At 42.5% G+C, this 20,637-nt stretch overlaps 2 protein-coding genes across 5 annotated transcripts; both read right to left on the bottom strand.

Moving 5' to 3' along the window:
- On the bottom strand, positions 1 to 12,315 carry mdc1 (mediator of DNA damage checkpoint 1). Of its 3 annotated transcripts, none has more exons than XM_004550853.3 (12): positions 12,168 to 12,315; positions 11,340 to 11,477; positions 9,570 to 10,130; positions 9,404 to 9,482; positions 8,029 to 9,263; positions 7,498 to 7,560; positions 4,037 to 7,419; positions 3,420 to 3,557; positions 2,326 to 2,508; positions 2,110 to 2,235; positions 1,402 to 1,512; positions 1 to 1,268 (listed from the first exon to the last, which is right to left on the bottom strand). In XM_004550853.3, the coding sequence occupies exons 1-12, from the start codon at positions 12,178 to 12,180 to the stop codon at positions 1,065 to 1,067; spliced, it is 6,234 nt and encodes a 2,077-aa protein (XP_004550910.3). In that variant the 5' UTR covers positions 12,181 to 12,315; the 3' UTR covers positions 1 to 1,064. The 3 variants fall into 3 exon arrangements, with proteins under 3 accessions (XP_004550910.3, XP_076746195.1, XP_004550911.3); XM_076890080.1 differs by having other exon boundaries at positions 11,340 to 11,504; positions 12,168 to 12,201; XM_004550854.4 differs by lacking the exon at positions 12,168 to 12,315 and adding an exon at positions 11,714 to 11,980.
- Positions 12,316 to 16,096: 3,781 nt separating this feature from the next.
- tubb5 (tubulin, beta 5) lies at positions 16,097 to 20,637 on the bottom strand. Of its 2 annotated transcripts, none has more exons than XM_004550857.6 (5): positions 20,478 to 20,637; positions 17,886 to 17,994; positions 17,523 to 17,633; positions 17,193 to 17,437; positions 16,097 to 17,081 (listed from the first exon to the last, which is right to left on the bottom strand). In XM_004550857.6, exons 1-5 carry the CDS (start codon positions 20,532 to 20,534, stop codon positions 16,269 to 16,271), a joined length of 1,335 nt encoding a protein of 444 aa, XP_004550914.1. In that variant the 5' UTR covers positions 20,535 to 20,637; the 3' UTR covers positions 16,097 to 16,268. The 2 variants fall into 2 exon arrangements, with proteins under 2 accessions (XP_004550914.1, XP_004550915.1); XM_004550858.6 differs by having other exon boundaries at positions 17,523 to 17,630.

The raw sequence follows: 20,637 nt of genomic DNA, 5'->3' as shown, positions 1-20,637 counted from the left end.
TGTGGTTGCAGCTGGAAAATATTTAATGTTTTTCATTTATAATGGAGACATTTCATTATTTGATACGAAGACAGACTTCAAGTTAAGGCATTAGCATGCTAACAGTTCTAAAAATGACAAGCTACCATCTTTAAAACACCAGTGACACAGCAGTGACAGTGGGTCAGTAATCAAGCTTTGTGCATTACACAAAAAATACACATCCACATATAAAGCAAACAGACATCGATGGCGAGAACAAACACCACAAAGGCGTTGATGCAGAAGGTACATCCGCAGTCTGTCTTGTTCTCTCTGGAGGAACAGGATGGGATAAGGCCTTAATGGAGTAGATGGTGGTGGTTAATGGAGACAGAAAAAAACCCCAGAAAGACACGTGGGTAGCTTCGTCATTATCTCCATTTAAAAAGGCACTATGAACTTCTTATGTAGGCCGGAAACGAGCTTTTTTCCTCTGACTACAAGGCTGTTGGATACCATAACAGACACCATCTCCACATCTATTCTCCCATCCACCATGATTTACACAAACTCCCTCTTCAAGGTTGGTTACCTGCCAAACAGGCTGATTGAGCTGAAGCAGTTAGCACACATGGAGGGTACCAGCAGTTTAGCAGTGTTAATTTCCTGCTCTGCTTGTTTCTACATAAAAAAAAGAAGGGTTTGAAGTAGAGGGGAGGTAGCTTTAACAGTTTCAATGTGTCAAGAAAAAGACTGCACAAACAAGCTTAGAAAGAAAGTTTTCACCATTCTTCCAAAATGTCTTAAGTTAACTACTTTTCTGTTTGTTTCTCAGTTCATTCTCTTGGAAAGTTAAAAATTAGTTTTAAATATTTGATGATGGACAGTCAAATAATTCACATTCTTCCAGCACTGACGTCTGTAAATTACGCATTTACATCAGTGGACAATCGACAATACATTCAATACAGTCTTTCACAGTCCAATAGCTAAACAGGTGTTTTACCGGTCTACAGTTTTAAAGTGTATCCAGAAATGACGGACAAACCTCACAGCTAAAGATTTCATACACAGACAGTCACTGTATTTTTGCTCCGGGAGTACTAAGTCTTCCTCCTGCCCCTTCCTCTGCCACCTGCAGGTTGTACATTTGCTGTGGAAGGCGAGAGTGTGTGGGACTGAAAATCGAGTTTCTGCTGCAGGATCCCTGTGAGGATGAACTCAGCGGTGACGACAGGGAGAGATGCAGACAGAGCCGGGCGACACAGAGACCAGTCCTCCTCGCAGGAAACCACGACAGTGTGAGGCTAAGAGCCAGAGAGGGAGACGGGGGTGACAGAAAATAGAAGAGGAATTAAAATGTAGGTAATAAACATCATAAGCAAAGACTTATTTCATGTAACGTTTTGGCCGGAGAAGGGCTCTCAGCTTAACTGGCACCTTATTAGAAGAGGGCATCTTTGGTAGAAAGGTAGCTCCACTGGAGGAAATGATGTCCTTCATGTGAACTGGCTCTGGCTTAACCGATCTAGTAACATGGACCTCGTATCCCTGAGAGACAGAAAGAAGGCAAAGCATTTTACTCTACTTTTATTTGGAATACATCCAATGGTCTATTTGCTTTTTGTCCTAGGACAGCTGGGATAGGCTCCAACGCAACCCTGAATCCGATAAGCAGAAGAAAAGAGATGGATGAGTGAATCTATTTTTATTTAATCTCTTCAAGAAATTTAGTAAAAGCCTCCTGGGGTTGAAATTTGATATTATATGTCTAATTTTAGCTGGTATTATGTTGTAACAAGGTATGCCTTTACAAGCTTCTATGAAATAGCGCAAGCTGAGAAACATAATACATGCAATATAATCAGTATATTTACAGCAAATATCAAATTACTTTCCCCTAAGCCACAGAATGATGATAAACAATCCACAGGCTGCTGTTTTGAAGATTTGAACATTGCTAACAATAAAGAGGCTCAAACAATGCTCGAAGGGAAATATTAAACCAGATTTAGACTGAGGATGACTCAAACGTTTATGGGCTCCCATCACGAAAACATCATGCACCACCCCCGTGCCGTCTGCTAGTGGAAATACTGTTAATGGCACACTGTCAACCTCTCACTCTAAGGAAAAATGAGTGAGTACCTTTAAGAGAGGCTGGCTGCTGGCAATCCTTAGAGACTCGTGCAAGGAGAAATTAAACTTCTTCTCCTGCTCAGGATCCTTAACAATAAAGGAGGAGGGAGACAGGAAGCTCCCAGCTTTGCCACTCTAAAACAGACAAGAAGGGTGACTATTATCATAATATACATCTGCAATAAATTAAGAGAGAACTTTCTGACTGCAGTTTTTCAAACATACCTTTTCCAGCCAGTCTGTAGTGACGATTGGAATGCCTTTGGCCAGTGCACAAAGGAATTTGACAGTCCTGCGCACTTTGTCAGTCACAAGGCAGTTCATGTCTCCCACACCTTTAGCCAAGCTGCCGCCTAAGCGCGCCAACACTTTCTCCCCTGCTTCATCCATCACCCCCGTAAACAGAACCTGTGAAAGCAAAAGCCTCAAGTCAACTTAATCTGCCATGCAGGCAAAATAGAGGTGTGAAATTAGGCATTTCTCTCAAAGAAAAGCACTGTCATGCATTTTACAGTCATGCCCGAGAGTCGATTGAAATTTCAGAACAAGCTGCAGGAGGTTAGTGGAACAATGATTTCGTGAGCTCAAAACACCTGCTCTCATCTGCACGAACAAACCAAAAATAACTTTAACCCTGCACAAATTGATTACGCAGCTCTAAGTGTGAATGCAACGCTTAGTGAAATCCTTTTACTTTCAATGATTTGGATGAGTAGATACTGCTGTTATAATAGACCACTGTGCACAGAGGTTAGATGGAGGAGGCTTTGTGTTTAGTTTATTATAATGGGTCCAAATATCCAAAAGTTTCGAGCAGGAGCGGTGACTTCTGAAAGCTTCATCGATAATATGATGCTAACAAAACCACAACATGAATTTTACAATTCTATTAGGACACTGAGTAAAATGTTTATAAGGCTAAAGCCTGATGAATTGCCAAAAGATTAAAACACAATATTAAACTGTAATTGTAAACATACATGTGCACTCATTTTAAATGTAGTGCCAGCAGCATGTTTCAGGAAAAACTGGGAAAAAACTGGAAGAGCATGTGATGCTAGCACCACGTGGTGGACTTTCCATAAATAATACGTTTCACTGGCTACAGCTCAGTAATATGACTGAGAGCATTGTCGAGATGCTAAGATAGTTTAGAATAGTGTTTCTTAATATGATGTTTAGTATATAAGAATACAAGTATAGGATTTGCCACTATGATTCCGATGTCTTAGGCTAGGTTTGATCAGCCTAGCTACCACCGTATGAGCGTCTCTTTCCTAAACACAAAATGCGTGTTTTGCTAACACAACCACAGAGACCTTGTATGCCTGGCCTTCAGTTTGTAGTCGACCACTTGCTGCTGGGGATGCAGAGGAGGAGCGAGGACTCTTTGCCACGGGAGAGAAATTTGCAGGAGCTTGCCGCTTCCGGGATGCGTTGCTGGTTGGAGTCTGGGGCTGTTATAGGGGAGAGGGTAGGTAAAGACAGGGAAAACAAAACAGGTTGAAGACAGCGAAGGGCAAAGTATGGAACATGCAAAGAAGATGGTACAACATCTTGCACCAGAAAGCAAACACCATAAAATGTAAGTGGAGGAAGTGACTGGATGACCACTAAACCACTTAATTCATTAGCAGTGATGCGGAGCAGGTTAGACTGCTCTAGAGAAAGTGGAGGAAACAGAGAGAGTAACTCATGTTGATGGTAGTTCATCAATATTGAAAAGGCTGACTCAGAGAGGAAAATGCACCATGGCCTTGAGCCAAGGTAAAAGCCTTCCTTCACAACAAGAACTTCTCGACACTAATTATTTACTACTCAGCTTTCCATTTCATCTGATTTACCCTTCAATGTTAATGCATTTTTGTTTCAATCAAAACCGCATCTTTATGGTTTCCATTTGGCTGCGTATGTTTAAAAGTGAAGCAATAGTCACCTCTGATGCCTCCAAATTTGCATCTTGATTTGTGGCAGCTAAAGATGTTCCACTTTCTTCCAGCTCCTCTTTCTTCTTTCTCGAGACCGCTGATTGTCGACCTCTGACTTTTTTCTCCACAGTCGCACCCTCCATCTTTTCTCTCTCCTCCTCCTTCACCTCTGAGAGACACTCTTTTGCGCTCTTCTTTGCCTGAGCGGTGGATGCTCTACCTCTTTTCTTCCCTTGTAAACTAACAGGAATCTCATCGTTTGTTTTGCCTTTTCCTTCTTCCTCGTCTGTTTCTGCCGTTTTTGAAGATCTTTCTTTCCTTTTGCTGCAGCTGAGATCTGCTCCAGTATTTGCCTCCAAGTCTCTCGTTGCTTTTCTTTTATCTTTAGCCTCATCATCATCACTGACCGCAGGAGCAACTGGTTTCTCCACAGTTTCACTCTTCACTGCTCTCTGACCTCTGCCCCTGACATTTCTTTTAGGTAGCGATTCCTCGCTGGTGCATGCTTCCTCTTGCTTCGACTGGTCTTCCTCATCTGTAGCTGCACTGGGTTGTTGTCGCCCTCTAGTGGTTGTAGCCGGCTGAGAGTCCTCTTTACCATTTTTATGGAGAGCCTCATTGGAGGACTCCTCAGCTTTCTTGCCCTTTCTTCCCCTGGCAGGGCTTAAATTCTGATCACTTTGACTCTGACTAACAGAAGGGATAGAGTCTGGGTCATGTTCTGTTTTCCTCGCTCTTCCTCGCTGCCTGCCTCCTCTTCCTCTGTTATGAGAGCTCACGCTGCAGCTTGAAACCTCAGGGGCTAGTGAGTTGGACGAGTCAGGCTCGTGCTCTACGGCCCCTGCAGCCACAGTGGTCCTTCGATTGCTGCTTCTGGCGACGGGTTTCTGGGGTGTCTCACTGGTCTCCCTCGTCCCTCGCCCTCTCCCTCGCCCTCTGCCCTTGCTTTCCTGGGCGTGGACACTTGAAGCAGACCTCTCCGAGCTGACCGAGTTGGAGGAGTTTGAGCGTGATCTGGTTCTCCTTGCTGGGAAATCGTCATTGGTTGATACAGTTGAGTCTTGGTCTGGCTCTGCTGTGCTCTGTGAAGCAATAGTTCTTCTGGTTGTTCTTCGGCCTCTTGAAGGCGTTTTGGATTTGTCTTGTTCCTCTTTCTTTTCTTCCAGTTCTTTCAACTGTTTTTCTTGGGCTTCTTTTTCTTTCTCCACTCTCTCTCTCTCCTCCATTTCCCTTTCTTCTCTCTCGAGTCTTGCTTGCAGTTGTTGCTCCCGCTCAAGCCTCTCTTCTTGTTCTCTCTTTGCAGTTTCTTTTTCTTGTTCCTTTCGTTCCCTTTCTAATCTCTCTTTTTCTTCTCTTTCTAACCTCTCCCGCTCTTCTCTTTCAATCCTTTCAGACTCTATTTTCTGTTGTTCTTCCTTCTCCTTGATTTCTCTCTCTGCTCTCGCTGCATCTTCAGCCTGCAATCTTTCTTGTTCTTTATTTACTCTTCTTTCTGTTTCTAACTTCTCTTCCATGAGTTGCATTTCTATCTCATCCTGATGCTTCTTTCTTTCATCAGTCGTCCTCCTTTCGTTATCATTTTCTTCTCTTTCTTGTCTGAGATCGGCACCATCTTCCTCCTCTCTATCTTTCCCATCTTGTTGCTTTATCAGGCTCTTATTCACAGCCTGCTTGTTTCTTTCTCTTACTGATGTTTCATCCTCTTCCTCACCATCATGTTTCTGCTGCTTCGTTATCTTTCTCCCTCTAGCCCGTTTTACCATCTCCTTATTGTTGTCACCATCAGACAAAGGTTTTCCACTCCTTCCTCTAGTCTGCCTCTTGGATGGTCCAGGACACGCCACCTGATCTTCCTCTTCTCTCGGTTTTGCTCTTGTCACTCTTAAATTTGGAACACAAGCTCCACTGGTTCCCGCTTCAGATTCTTCTGAAGGCGATAATCCGGTTTTTGTTGTCAAGGGTCGAGTTTCAACATGGGTCATTTTAGAATTATCGACTGGCTGTGTCTTTTCTTCAAGCTTCATCTGCTTTGCCTTTCTTTTCCGTGGACCTGGAATTGAGTCCTTATCATCACATTTACCTGTCACTACTGCCGGGGTTTCAACATCAGCACTAGTGAGGGGCTGCGTCTGCTCCTCTTCAAGCTGAAGTGGCTTGGCTTTTCTTTTCCGAGTGCATGCAATCACATCCTCTTCATCACTTTGCTGGCCTTCATTTGTACTCAAGGGCTGAGTTTCCAGAGCAGAGACTTCAGAACTAGCAAGGGTTTGCATCTCTTCTTCAGGATGCAGCTGCTTTGCTTTCCTTTTTCGTGGGCCTGGCATTGAGTCTTCATCATCATCATCACATGTAGCCACGGGCTGGGTTTCAGCAGTGGAGAGCTCAGAGTCTGCGACAGGTTGCGTCTCCTCTTCTTCAAGATGAAGCTGCTTTGCTTTCCTTTTTCTCGGGCCTGGCATTGAGTCTTCATCATCATCGTCACATGTAGCCATGGGCTGGGTTTCAGCAATTCCACCGTGCATTGGCTGGGTTTCAGAAACCGACAACTCTGAACAAGTGAGATCTTGTGTCTGCGCTTCTTCAAGTGGCAGTGGCTTTGCTGTTCTGTTTCGCTGAGCTGGAAATGAGCCTTCATCATCACTTGCTTCACTGTCACTTGTACACACGGGCTGAGTTTCAGTTACAGACTGAGCGTCGCTGAGGCCCTTCTCCTGAGGCTGAGCTGCCTTTGGACCATCCTCCTTGAGGGATCTCGGCTGAATTTGTTGAACAGAGCAAACTGGATTTTCAGCTGCCAGATCCTCCTCTCCTGCAATAGGCAACATTGGTTGGGTTTCTGCTATGGCAAGAGTAGAAGAGGCAGTAAAGTCTGAAGGCTGTGTCTCACAAGCATCATCATCTGCATCATCCTCAGCGTGACTGTACGGCTCTGCCACATATACCTGTGTTGCTTCTAAGGCCACATCTACTTGATATCGCTCAGTCTCTTTATCTTCTACATAGTCCTGTGTGGCCTCCAGGTTCGCGTCATTTTCTGCAGAGGATCTGTCTGCAGCTGACATGGCTGCAAATGCTTGGGTATCTTCCAGGTTCACACCCCTCTCCACAGAAACAAAAGCTTGGGTGTTCTCCATAGCTAAAGCTTGGTCTGGACACTGCAGGTGGCTGCTGTCAGACAGTCCCAGTTGGAAAGACTCTTCTTTGGTAGATTGGTCATTTTTATTGTCACAAGAAGACTCAAGTACAAAAGCTTGGGTTGGTTCCTCACTGCTCACACGGTCACGGCTCTGAAATGTAAAGGACTGCGTCTCAGCCACAGCAAAATCCTCCTCCTCCTGGATGTCTGAGCAGGACGACAATACTACAGGTCTTACTGCAGGCACTGCCGCTCCTGTTGGCCAAAAGAAAAAAAATGAACTAATGTTTTTGAAACAGACTCGTTTGACATTATTAATAGTCATTTACTCACGCCTTAATGAACCTGAAGAGGGACTGACGAAGGCTTGAGTTGCCATGTCTTCCACTTCTTCATCTGAAATCCAAAGTAAAAGTCAATTTAAACTTGATGCTTTCTCATCGCAACGCAACAAACACTTTACACGATTGGATCGAAGAAGTTAACACAGAATCTCAAGTCCACTCACTTAAAAACAGATCGATTTCTTCATTTCAAACCTCTCTCTCCTGCAGGCGCCGTCTTTATTTTGAGCACCAACAATACACTTCACATATTTTGTATTATTTTCTTTGATTATATTTCTTTTAGATTGTATTTTTTGCAATTACTGCATTACAAGTCATTGTGATATCCTGTAAAGAGACCACTGTAACATCACAGGCTAGTTCTATCCTCAGATTGCGCCTCACCTAAAACTGTGCCACTGATGTATGTCATATATAATCAATTACTGAATTTTAGAAAGTATTTAGAAAGGTAATGCAATAAAACAAACGAGTAGATATTTGCAGTCTAAATGAATTCTGAAGATTGATCGATTACCTGACATCTGCACAGGAGTGGAGCAGTTCTGCAGAAGGGGAGCCAGCAACCCAGGTGTAGTTTCCCTGTGCAGCCTGGGCACCTGGTCCTCACCTTCTTCTCCAATATCTGACTTCTTATCTTCTGTATCGCCGTCGACTCTGACATCAGCTGGTTTAGCCTCATCCCCAACAGGGGGCACGCTAGATTCATCCACATCTGTATCTGCATCAGAATCTGCCAGAGAAGCCTTTAAAGTTGGGCCAGGAGAAGCTGACAAGGTTGTGACACCAACAGGTATAGCCAGAAGAGATGCATCTTCCACATCTGTGTCGCTGTCAGAGAGAATCTCCAAATCAGCATCTGCAACTGCAGTGGGGCGTGAATCTGCAACAGCAGCGACCACTGAGGGTTTACTGGTGGCAGGGACAGGGAGAGCCTCGTCATCCGTGTCACTCTCTACCTGCAGGTTGTCAGGAGCCACAGGAGCAGATTTAAGAGCTGTAAGCTTTATATCTGATTTATTAGGTGTTTCATCTGTTGTATTTTTTGCTTCGTCCTCATCTACATCAGTGTCACTGTGGAGGTGAAAATCTTCTGCCTGCACTGAAAAAGCAGAGTCTGCTGTGTGCGCACTCTGACATACTGTCGGTCCTGCTTTTGTGGCAGCGTCTGACACGACCCCATCATCGTCCACATCAGTGTCGCTGTCCATGGTGACGCCTTCAGGTGGAATAACTGAAACAGCATGAGGAGTTTTGGCGTTCTCATCAGAAGAAGGCAGAGCTTTGGGAGCTTTACCTGAAGCATCATCATCCTCATCGATATCTGTGTCACTGTCCATGTGAAACTGGGCCGTCTTTGGAGGTTGATCAACTTGTTGGTTTGTATTCAAGGTCACAGGCCCCGCTGATGCCACTTCTTCGTCCTCTCCCTCCACATCAGTGTCACTGTCCATGTTAAATGCAGGGATTGCGTCTGTAGAGACTGCTGGTGTTGACAATTCACCGTCTCCTGTAAAACTGGCATTGCTTTCCTTTTCCACTGGCATATGCCAACCCCCTTTCAGAGACTTTGTCCCCGCTTGCACTGCTCTTTCTTCCTCCTCTTCACTGTCCTCCACAAGTGCAACCACTTTTTTTTCCTCCAACTGCTGTCGCGCCGCATCTACATCTGTCTCCTGTGTGGTGAAGCTGTCATGTCTGTTTGGTTTATTTTTAGAGGAAGACGAGACTGTCATGGGGCTTTCATTGTCACTGTAGAACAGGGAAAAACAAATTAACAGGTCTTACAATGAACAAGTCAAACATATGTATTAATGGGGTATGGCTAAGCCAGTAGTATAATCACAGTTACAAAAAGAATACCAATAAATAGCTTATTTTTATGGGTATACCTTTCAGGGACAACTTTGTTTGGGGGACTCAAGAATGACGAGCTGATGGGGCTGGATTTATGAGAGTCAGAATCAGACACTACAAAGAGAATAAAAGTGAACTTGTAAACACCAGGTCCAAAAAGCATAGCTTCAATAGTTATAAATATTTACATAATGTACAAACCTAGAGTCCTTCGTCTTCTTTCTCCTCTTACTCCTGTTTCGCTGTCTGAGTCTGAGTCAGATTCTGGGACCAAGGTCCCCTGTGGCTGATGGGGAGTTTGCTCAAAGGTCAGGCAGCTGGCTCTGACAGGAGTCTCTGTCCCTCCATTGACACATTTCTTGCTGTCTGTGCTTGTGTCATCTCCCTTTTCTCCCGAGGCATCTGGCAACTTGGTCTTTACCCCTGAATTTTGTCTCAGAGGAGAGCTTGCGTCCCCCTGAGAAGAGTCTACGCCACAAATGACAAACTGACACGGGATGTCCGCCACCACCAAACTGTCACCTTCACTGAGGGCATAGCGTACATTAGGAGTCAGCTTTAAGCGGCCCTTGCGGGTCCCATTCATGCTCCCTAAGTCCCAAACCAAAGCTTCCATGTCCACTTCACTGTGACAGGCACGTCTCCGGTACACACAAAGGCAGATAGTAGCATGCTGTTTGGACACTGAGGATGCCGGCAAGGGCACAGTGCAGGAGTTGGGGTCACGGCCAAGCACATTATCACCCAAAAAGAGGGGAAACTCTGTGTGAAAGAGAGCATCATCATTAACAATATACTTAGATATATAGTCAGAAAGGTGAAGTCATTTCTCTGGTTCAGATCTATTTATTTATTCCTTCATTCCATTTTAGTGTCTTTATTCGAGTGTCAGTGTGTCACTGCAGCTTGTTTAAAATGATGCAGCTCAGCTTTTTACTAGCAAATACTATTGAAACCGCATACTCCCAAACTGGCTTCCCTATTTGTTGCCTATTTGTGTAGTTTAATTTACTTTATTTGTTTATAAAACATCAATTTAATTGAGAGAGACAGAACATTAACCAAAATCTAGGAAAAAAAAACATTACAAGTTTTGATTTGGATGTCATTGAGTGAAGTAAGTATTTGATCCTCTTGAATCCAACCAGAATTCTTGCACCTGCAGATTGGCTGTGTACAACATTACAATAAATCAGAAGAATGCATTTTTTACATTCCAACCGCTCCACCAACATGGGCAGGACCAAAGAGCTGTCAAAGAATGTCCTGGACAAGATTTTAGCAAAAAGCTTGATGAGAAAGTGACAACTGCTGGGCCAAAACTACATGGGAGGAGGTTGTTAATGATCTGAAAGCAGCCAAGAACACCACTGATAACATACTACACTGTAATGGATTGAAATCTTGCCTTCCCTGTTCAAGAAGGCACATGTACAGGCTTGTCTTAAGTTTGCCCGTGAACAGCTAAATGATTCAGAGAAGGTGTGGGACAAAGTGGTGTGGTCAGATAAAACCAAAATTCAGCTCTTTGGCAGTGAAGTTCGGAAGTGAAATGCAGAGTACGACCCAAAGAACACCATCTCCACAGTCAAGCATGGAGGCGGAAAAATTATGCTTTGGGGCTGTCTTAATGCGAAGGTACTGGACAACTTCACCAAATTAATGGGTCAATGCACTGGACCATATTGATCCTTTGCCAACAAGAGTTTCATCACTAACTATTAAGGGGGATCGAATATTATGTAATATGTTTATATTGTCCCTCTTTATTAAAATGAAACTAGCATACTAATTAGAGACTGTTCATTTCATTGTAACTGAGCAAAGTTGCAAATTCTCCAAAGGATCAAATGTTTCCCCCTCTGTATGCAAGATTTACACATTTCCCACATGTGGGACTAATAAAGGCTATCTTAAGTAGTACCAGACTGTGCAGATCACGTGTAAAAACAACATCAGTTAGCCACTCACCTGCCTCAGGTATGTGTTTATTTTTCAAGATGCACAGTTTAGCCAACGGTCGTCCCCTCTTATTTTCGATCTCCTCTTCATTATCTTCCTCATCTGACTCCAAGATTGAGTCACTGATCATCTGAGTAGCATCCATTCCTGGCAAAGCGCAAGACAGGAAGAGTGCTGCACATAAACACGGGTAACATAATGCATAAACTGCAATGTTAACGTATAATTAAGGTAACATTAGTTTTAACAAGGCTTTAAAAGAAAGATCGAATAGCCTAAATAGAAACCTGTGCAGCTAACGTTAGCCTGCATGGCTAATTGACTCCCGCCCACCATAGCGTTAAGATAAAGTTCATCGGTACTTATTGACTCGCTAACTGTACCTGTGCCGTTGTATTCCTGCAAACACCCAATGTGTAGTGATCTAAACAGCTTTAAACAACGCGGAGGCAACTTTTATCAAATGTGTATGGACAAGTCTCCTCTAAAATCGCATCCCTGTAATACCACTTCCGGTCAATATGAAGACAAAATCTGCTAACCGCTAGTTTGTGTGATTCAACCATCGACATCACAGATTTTATGTGTCTGCAACCCAGCTGTCAAATTGATTATTACTAGCAACGAGGCATATGTAAGAAAACCATTTTCTGCTCCTACTTTCAGGAGAATTATAATCCCAACTTTCGAATTTAATTACTTTGAAATCTATGAAAGAAGTAAAGTGATTTGTACGGGTGACTTGACTAAAAAAATTTTAACTGACGTCCGGTGTTAGCCTGCAGTGAAGGTGCATTAAGTTTAAACCTAAGAAAAAGATCGTACTCGGACACCCACCTTCGCACGCCATGCCTTGTCCCGTGTAGATAAACAAAAAATGTCATGAGCGTCCTGGAAGTGATTAACCACGCCCACAATAGGCGTTTAACGATGAAAACGATTGGCCAATATAAGTATCACTCAAGCTATAATATGTTGCCATTGGACACTAACTTCTCACTCAATGTCTGTGATTGGCCCACATGTCCTCTGGACTTCAGCGTTCATACATTAATTTTGGCGCCCTGCACCATTTTAACCACGCAGACTGGATGATACCATTATGGGCTAATGTGGGTTTAGTCCATACCAATATGGGCTAAACCAAGGGTGTCAAATATACCGCCGTGGTGCCGCACAGGGACCAATTTGCTTTACTGGATATCATTTAAAATGATGTAAACGCGTTAATTACTCAGTGTTTATAATAAAATAATATCAGGATCGTGTTAGTGATGCAATGCCAGTATTAGTATTTAAAAGTAAATGTTTTTACATTAAAAATATGAGTGATGAATATTGTTTATTTAGCAAAACTCCACGGGTAAAAGTTTTCTGCCTTTATGAATTGGAATATGTCCATGTAATGACAGCTGATCCACTGAATGCAAAAAACTAAGGGCGTGTATGGAAGCAGCATCTCTACCAGTTATACACATTTTGAGAGATGTCAAAATGTCAAGTGCATGTATCCCATGTACTAACATAACATACCTTAATCATAACATACCTTCATACCGTGTACATTATAACATACCATAATAGACCAATTTCTGTAATATACTTACATATCTATATTATTGCTAATATATATTTGTAATACATCTATATCATGACTAAAGCACTTCTGGATGGATACAAACTGCATTTCGTTGCCTTGCACCTGTGACATGTACAGTGACAATAAAGTTGAATTCTATTCTATTATACTAAAATAAGTTTAACACCTCTGAGCTAAACTGTCTCCATAAGATATATAATGATATAGAAATCACATATCCTTATATAAATAATGTAAGATCTTTCCCTCTTCATGACACTAGTTTTGAATGTTTTGCAAAAGTTAAAATTTGCATGATACAAGAGTTAAAATAAGCATTTGGTGCTGCTTTATTGAGGCCTTGTCCCAAGTAGGGTCTAACTAAATTCAGTTATATAAATTTTGTGCTTATGTTTTATATTCATAGAGAAATTATTTCATCAAAACCCAGGTGCATGAGTAGGAGAATTAGTGGCCCAGCAGCACAGTTTTGCTTTGGGATCCAACTCTTGCTGCATGCCTTGGCCACGAAAGTCCACTAAAGTGCTTATGTGACCTTAAGTCACAGAGCTGGATGATGTGCACTGTAGGGGTGGGGTATAATATTGATAGCAATAAACTGCATTCCTTCCTGTGTTGTAGATTTATTATATATTACTTATAGAAAAACAAATTATAAATAGAAGGATGGCTGGTGGCATTCTTATGGAAGGGAAACAGCGAGAAAAAGGTGATGTAATCAGTGACCAGTCTTACTGAGTGGTGTATCCAAATTTGAATTTTTTTTAAGAAGGAAGTCAAGAGCAGTGTTGGTCAAGTTACTTGGAAAAAAGTAATCAGTAACTAATTACTGATTACTTCCCCAAAAAAGTAATCCCGTTACTTTACTGATTACTTATTTTTCAAAAGTAATTAATTACTTAGTTACTTAGTTACTTTTTAAAAACACGATTTACAACCTGAAGAGGTGATAAAGTGATAGATCTTTCAGCCCAATTCTACTTTTACTGCATAATCCATCATACAAAATGTAATCAAATGGAAAAGTCTCTTTTTTTAACTTGTTTTATCAGTTTTAATCTTTTAACTTTATGCATCAAGCAAAAATTTAATTATATGCAACATTCTCTGAGTTGAATAAATTAGTTTAACATTTAAACCTATTTTCTACACATTCCAGCACATAAAATAAAATATTTTTTGTGTTTACACTCACTCTTTCAAATAGATGCAAGTAAAACACAGCAGAACATAAATAAAGTCAAAGACTCAGCGGTCCTGTTGCTCTATTTTTACCTGTAAAGCAGGACTGGGGTAGGCGGAGGTTTACCCTGGTGCAGGTGTGCCTCGGTCAGTTGAAGAATCCGCGAGTTTCTCTGTGAGTTTCCCATTACGTCATAGCACACTCGGTGCTTGCTTGGAAGTTTAGGGGGTTTTTTTCGCTGTAAAAAGAAGTTTTCTTCCCACGCACGATGGACGCTAATGTTTTTGTCACTTTTTATGGAATCAAACTCAAAGTAAGGTCAGTACTTCCACGCTTTAAACGCTCATACTCTCTCCCACAATCGATATGTGATCCATTGTTGATCTGCACACAGCTGTTGTCACTAATGGAACACTCGCTTACGTCACTGTCGTGAGACATTCTCGCAAAAAATCATGGTTTTAGTAACGCAGTAACGCAGCGTTCCTACGGGAAAGTAACGGTAATCTAATTACCGTTTTGGCAATAGTAATCCCTTACTTTACTCGTTACAAGTAACACGTTACTGCCCATCCCTGTTCAAGAGGTACAACAGTGAGTGTCTAAAGGCATCTATAAAACACTGGAGGCCCTGCCCTGGTTTGAGGCTGCATTTTATCCAGTGGTGCCAATGCAGTAAAAACATACCTGGACAGAAAAACACACAATGTGGGTGTGGGATTATCTTCACAGAGAGCAGAATAAAAGGTAGCCAACATCCAAAGGCAAGCTTTGAATGTGCTTCGAGAAGCCTGAAAAATATTCCTGAAGATTTTTTAAAGCCTTCCTAAGACAGTTCAGGTTAGAACTGTAAAAACATTTTTTCCATAATTATTGTATTTCCTTTTGTGTTGTCATGTTCCAATAAATCACTCTACCCATTTCACATTTCCTTAGCATGATATAAAGAAATGGGTGTGGCTCAAGAAATTTACACATTATTGTATACCTCAATGCAATGAAGAAATCTGTAATTCCTGCTTTCTGTGTTTTAAATGTTTTTCCTTCAGTTACATCAATATCTTGATGTATTGTAGCAAACTGTCCTCTATTGTAAGATATTGTAATTTCCACCCCTGATGTGGAGTTTACCTGTCAAACTGTTTTTAATTGTATTTCCAGGGAAAAAGAAGTCCTCTTGTCAAAACCTTTACTGTACTGTAGCAGCTCCTTTAGTCAGAGACTGAAACACCCTCGCTGCAGGAAGGAGCGCTTTCGCAGATCATTCATCCCAACAGCAGTTAGACTCTATAACTCCTCAATCACGATGTCATAAGTCACTGGACACTGTGAACATCCACGGTCACCACTTCATGCATAATGGACCTTCCAAGCTATATAGTTTATGTCTTCCATATTTCCAACTATATCCATAATCACATACTGTGTATGCTACCATTGTATATAGTGTATTATCTTACTTTTTTTCATTGATTGTACTTAATTGTATTTTTGTATTTCCTTCATATATCTGTACTTGAGCTGAGGTGACGCAAAAATTTCCCCGTTGTGGGATCAATAAAGTGTTATCTTATCTTAAATCCCCAAAATGAAATAGCTCTTATGAGTTCCCTACAAAATGTAAACATCTCAAATAACACATGTATATAATTAGTAGGTTACTCAACCAGCAAATGCCCTCCTACTTTCTCTGGTGTTATGTTATTGTCATCTAAAAACTGGCAGGGTGCAATCTCTTCAACGCCAGATAGTTGTGGGAATGTGGGTTGGTGCAGAATGTTGCAAATGGATGTGGGCCCTTAGCCATCATAATGCTTATGGAGCAGAAATAAACCCTTTCATTACATCACATTAGATTTTCCAGTAACTCGCAGCTCTATCTAGCCTACTGTATACTGCACCGAGAGGGCCTGGATCTTACTTTCTGACTGGCTAAACTGATGAAAAGCATGTATGTGCGAAGAGGAATGAGAGGCAAATGAGTTCTCAGTCGACAACTTTATTTGCACTCAATGACAAGGTAAAACTAACAGACACTAAAATTTTATTCTAGCAGTGATCTTGACACTATGTTGGTTTCTTGGTTACTTGTGGTTGTTCCGTTTTGATTATTTTCTGTTTTGGCGATGATTTCTTGACCTTCACATCTTGACCTTTAAGCATCCTCTTCAGCTTCCTCCTCAAATTCACCCTCTTCCTCCGCAGTGGCATCCTGGTACTGCTGGTACTCTGACACCAGGTCATTCATGTTGCTCTCCGCTTCAGTGAACTCCATCTCATCCATACCTTCCCCTGTGTACCAGTGCAAGAAGGCCTTACGGCGGAACATGGCTGTGAACTGCTCGGAGATGCGCTTGAACAGCTCCTGGATAGCAGTGCTGTTGCCGATGAAAGTGACGGCCATCTTGAGGCCACGGGGTGGAATATCGCAAACTGCGGTCTTGACATTGTTGGGGATCCATTCAACGAAGTAGCTGCTGTTCTTGTTCTGCACATTGAGCATCTGCTCATCGACCTCCTTCATGGACATGCGGCCACGGAACACGGCGGCAACTGTCAGGTAGCGGCCGTGGCGTGGGTCGCACGCGGCCATCATATTCTTGGCATCAAACACCTGCTGGGTGAGCTCGGGAACTGTGAGGGCGCGGTACTGCTGGCTGCCCCTGCTGGTCAGAGGAGCGAAGCCAGGCATGAAGAAGTGCAAACGAGGGAAAGGCACCATGTTGACGGCCAGTTTGCGCAGATCTGCATTGAGCTGGCCAGGGAAGCGGAGGCAGGTGGTGACCCCGCTCATAGTGGCGGACACCAGATGGTTAAGGTCTCCGTAGGTGGGTGTGGTTAGTTTCAGGGTGCGGAAGCAAATGTCATACAGAGCCTCGTTATCGATGCAGTAGGTTTCATCTGTGTTCTCTACAAGCTGGTGGACCGACAGGGTGGCGTTGTAAGGCTCGACCACAGTGTCTGACACCTGCGAACACAGAACTTCTATTTAGTTTCAAGATCTTAGGAGAAACCTCAGGCCAAAGAAACTATAATTAAAACCAAAAATCTATCATGTGCTATCACAAGGAGATGTTACCTTGGGAGAAGGCACCACACTGAAGGTGTTCATAATACGGTCTGGGTACTCTTCGCGGATCTTGCTGATGAGCAGGGTTCCCATACCAGATCCAGTTCCTCCACCAAGTGAGTGGGTGAGCTGGAAACCCTGCAGGCAGTCACAGCTCTCTGATTCTTTGCGGACCACATCCAGGACTGAGTCCACCAGCTCGGCTCCCTCTGTGTAGTGACCCTTGGCCCAGTTGTTTCCAGCACCACTCTGACCTGAAGGAAAAGGAGTGGCATTCAAGTGAGTAACATTTTTCCTTAAATCAAAAAGGAGCATGAGATATGTCTTTAAGGCACCCACCGAACACGAAATTGTCAGGTCTGAAGATCTGACCAAAGGGTCCAGACCTCACAGAGTCCATGGTGCCAGGCTCCAAGTCCACCAGAATGGCCCGAGGCACGTATTTACCTCCTCCACACGAAAGAGAAGAAGAGGAGAGCAAGACAGAGAGAGAAGTAGAAAGAAAAGGGGGCAAAAAAACACCAGCTCAATAATACAGGAAGGACCTTTGGATATAGGTGAAAAGGTGTAGTAACAGTACAGTAGAGATGAGAATGCAAGAAGAGATGTAGTGTCATACTTTGGAATTAAATTGTCAAGTTAAAAATGAATCCATATATAATATACCCTCACTTATTAACATGAGTTAGGAAGACAGCTAACCTGTGGCCTCATTATAGTAAACACTGATCCTGTCCAGCTGCAGGTCACTGTCTCCATGGTAAGTCCCCGTGGGATCGATGCCATGCTCATCACTGATCACTTCCCAGAACTGCAGACACAAAATGGAAGATATCACATGACAGTTACTTGCAACGAAAGTACACATCTACCCATTAGATGTGCGGTTCATGGGATCGGGGGGTGGGGGTGAAAATGAGGAAAACAGCAGTGGGTTTGCATTTTTGTTTTCTGATGGAAATGACAGGATTTTTCCATTTTTCAGCGAGCCATATCTGAACCCATTCCCAACAACGCTGCTTTTGAGATTTCCGTAAGTGTCGAGTGATGACTTAGCAGAATGCGGTTCTTTCATATGTAAAATGCAAAGGAGGGAGGAACAAAGGCGCTACAGATCCGTCTGCGGGCCAACCTGCAAATAAAATCCATTTGCAGTCAGACGACACTGAAGATACTGACTCCCTTCAGATCTGAATTCATGTCTTGTTCACTGTTTAAAGACTACATTCAGATTTTTTAGAGTGTTTATGTCGTAATAAATCTTGTCAGTGCGTATTACTCTACCATATTTACTGATATCGTCCAACTCAGACATTTCTTTTCAACACAGCCGGCGATTTCCTGCTAACAGCGCAATACGAGGATTTGGAATAATCTGGATAAGCTGGCTGTATAGCAGAGCACTGCTTAAGAGATTGGGAGTCAGCTGTGGACCAAGTATCATGACATCTAAATAAGGCCATGTAAAGCAAAAATGATTAAGTGACCTTAATATGGAGAAGATAAGATCAACACAGCAGAACAAAGAAACACAAAATCAAAAACAAGAATAAAGAAAAAATAATGCTAGGACAGCTACAGTGACACGAGAGTAGATAAAGACTGAAAATAACCACAGTGAAAGAATGAGGACAATAAGCAGAAAAGCAATGCCACACCCTGACCTAATTCACCACAGTGTAGCCCTTCAGCAGTTCTGTCAATCATACCCGCTGGACATCTGAGTCAATGAGTCCTTGGGGGGTGGAATCCAGAATATCCTCACTTCCAGGCTACAAGCAGCTATCTTTACATCATATATCATTAACACAAAGGAAATAATGGAGCAGTGGGCTTAAATAAGGAGGCACTTATAAATTGAATTTAGTAACTTAATTAATTTTTTTTTACTGCAACTGATTTTGGTGCAACTGCAATAAATACTAAATAGAATTACATATAATGGGCACAATTTGTATTTATTTCCTAAAATTAGTCTACCAAGACATTGCCAGCAACTGCACATTAAGTCAATTGAGAACCCAGTGACTTCACCCACTGTGCATCAGCTGTTTCCTCCATTCCTCCCCCACCCTTCTCCTAATTTGGTTAGGGGAGGAAAGACATTGATTGCAAAGAAGGCCCTGTTTTACAGAACATCTGTCAGCAGCACATCATGGCAGTAATGATGCATCCTGCAAAATATGGGCCATTGTTAGTGTAGTCTTTAAACTACAGTCCATCTAAATAGCAGGGCGAGATTACTGTTCTACTTAAACATATGCTGTCTGTGGCAAATGATCAGCTGGAGAACAAAAGGAGATAGTAAAACAGGGATAATAATGGGCCACTCATTATCTAACCTATTGTAGCTGACTGCAATTGTTGCTATAACAAATGGGTGGGTGATGAACTGAGCCTATGCAGACTTTGACTCCCTCCCCCTTTTTTGTTGGAATATAGAATTAAAATGCAGCAAAAACATATACAATTTGATTTTTAAAAAAGCAGTTACGTGAATCTTGATTATAAGTATTTAGATCGTGTCTTTGTTAATATGCAGCTTTTAAAAAAAATAAATAAAGGGAGAATTTTTTGTTGACCAATTATCCATGCCACACCCTTCAACAGCTCTTCTGCTTTCCAAGCACCCCAAACTGCAGTCTTCCTTTAAAGCTTGCCAAATCAATAATCTAATCAGTATGGACTATTGATCCATCAGTCTTTAGCGGGGGGCATAAGTAGGCCTCTCAAGCCCAGCTCCCCACTCATTGTCTGGAATACCAGTCATATCTGGCTGTGCAAGACAAAGAAACTCGAGTGCGGGGAGATCTGACAAGTAAAGAATAGACTGATTTTTTTCCCTCTCTCCCTTTTTCTGTCTCTTTTCCTGAGACAGTGTCTTGAGGTCAGCTGAATCTGAAGTGCCGGGGACGCAGACACGCCCGGCGTTGTGTGAACAAAAACCAGTCGAGACACAAGAGCCCCCCGTTATACCGTTACTTCAATACGAGCGGCTGCGCTCTGCTGCTCCACACCCACCCACCAGTTACCGCAGTGCACAATATTTAGTAAAAAAAAAAAATAGACGCACACAAAAGTGATCACTTGACATTTACAGTTATATTTATATGCTAAAAGATATATGGTGCATGAAAAGAAAAGGGTATCCTTTGTCTTCACTGAGAATTCTTTTCCAGACAAGCCGAATGATTAAACTATGTCCTGATTATTAAACGTGAAATGTGACAGAAAAACACAGAATTTATTCTATTTCTTTTAAGAACATACATTCTTTGCATTATATTTTCTTACCTTGGCACCAATCTGGTTACCGCACTGGCCGGCCTGGATGTGCACGATTTCCCTCATTATGGATGCAAAAGTTTTACAATGGGTAGCAAAAAAAGGCAGCTGTTTAGTGAGCACGAGGAGCCGACCGCAGACTGGTGTGAATGTGCCGGACAATGGATTT

This window comes from Maylandia zebra, linkage group LG11 (genome assembly GCF_041146795.1).
Source record: "Maylandia zebra isolate NMK-2024a linkage group LG11, Mzebra_GT3a, whole genome shotgun sequence".
NCBI lineage: Eukaryota > Metazoa > Chordata > Actinopteri > Cichliformes > Cichlidae > Maylandia > Maylandia zebra.
The sequence above is the reverse complement of the archived record's forward strand: the minus strand, read 5'-3'. Positions and strand labels throughout refer to the sequence as shown.

Bases quoted from the DNA above. Each gene is read 5' to 3' on its own strand.
- mdc1 (XM_076890080.1), bottom strand. The intron at 2,236-2,325 runs GTATGTTTGAAA...TGTCTGTTTTAG, and splicing joins CTACAGACTGGCTGGAAAAG to AGTGGCAAAGCTGGGAGCTT. The intron at 1,269-1,401 runs GTGCCAGTTAAG...TCTGGCTCTTAG, and splicing joins AGATGCCCTCTTCTAATAAG to CCTCACACTGTCGTGGTTTC.
- tubb5 (XM_004550857.6), bottom strand. From the start codon at position 20,534: ATGAGGGAAATCGTGCACATCCAGGCCGGCCAGTGCGGTAACCAGATT. The intron at 17,995-20,477 runs GTAAGAAAATAT...TTGTGTCTGCAG, and splicing joins GTAACCAGATTGGTGCCAAG to TTCTGGGAAGTGATCAGTGA. The intron at 17,634-17,885 runs GTTAGCTGTCTT...TTTCGTGTGGAG, and splicing joins TTACTATAATGAGGCCACAG to GAGGTAAATACGTGCCTCGG.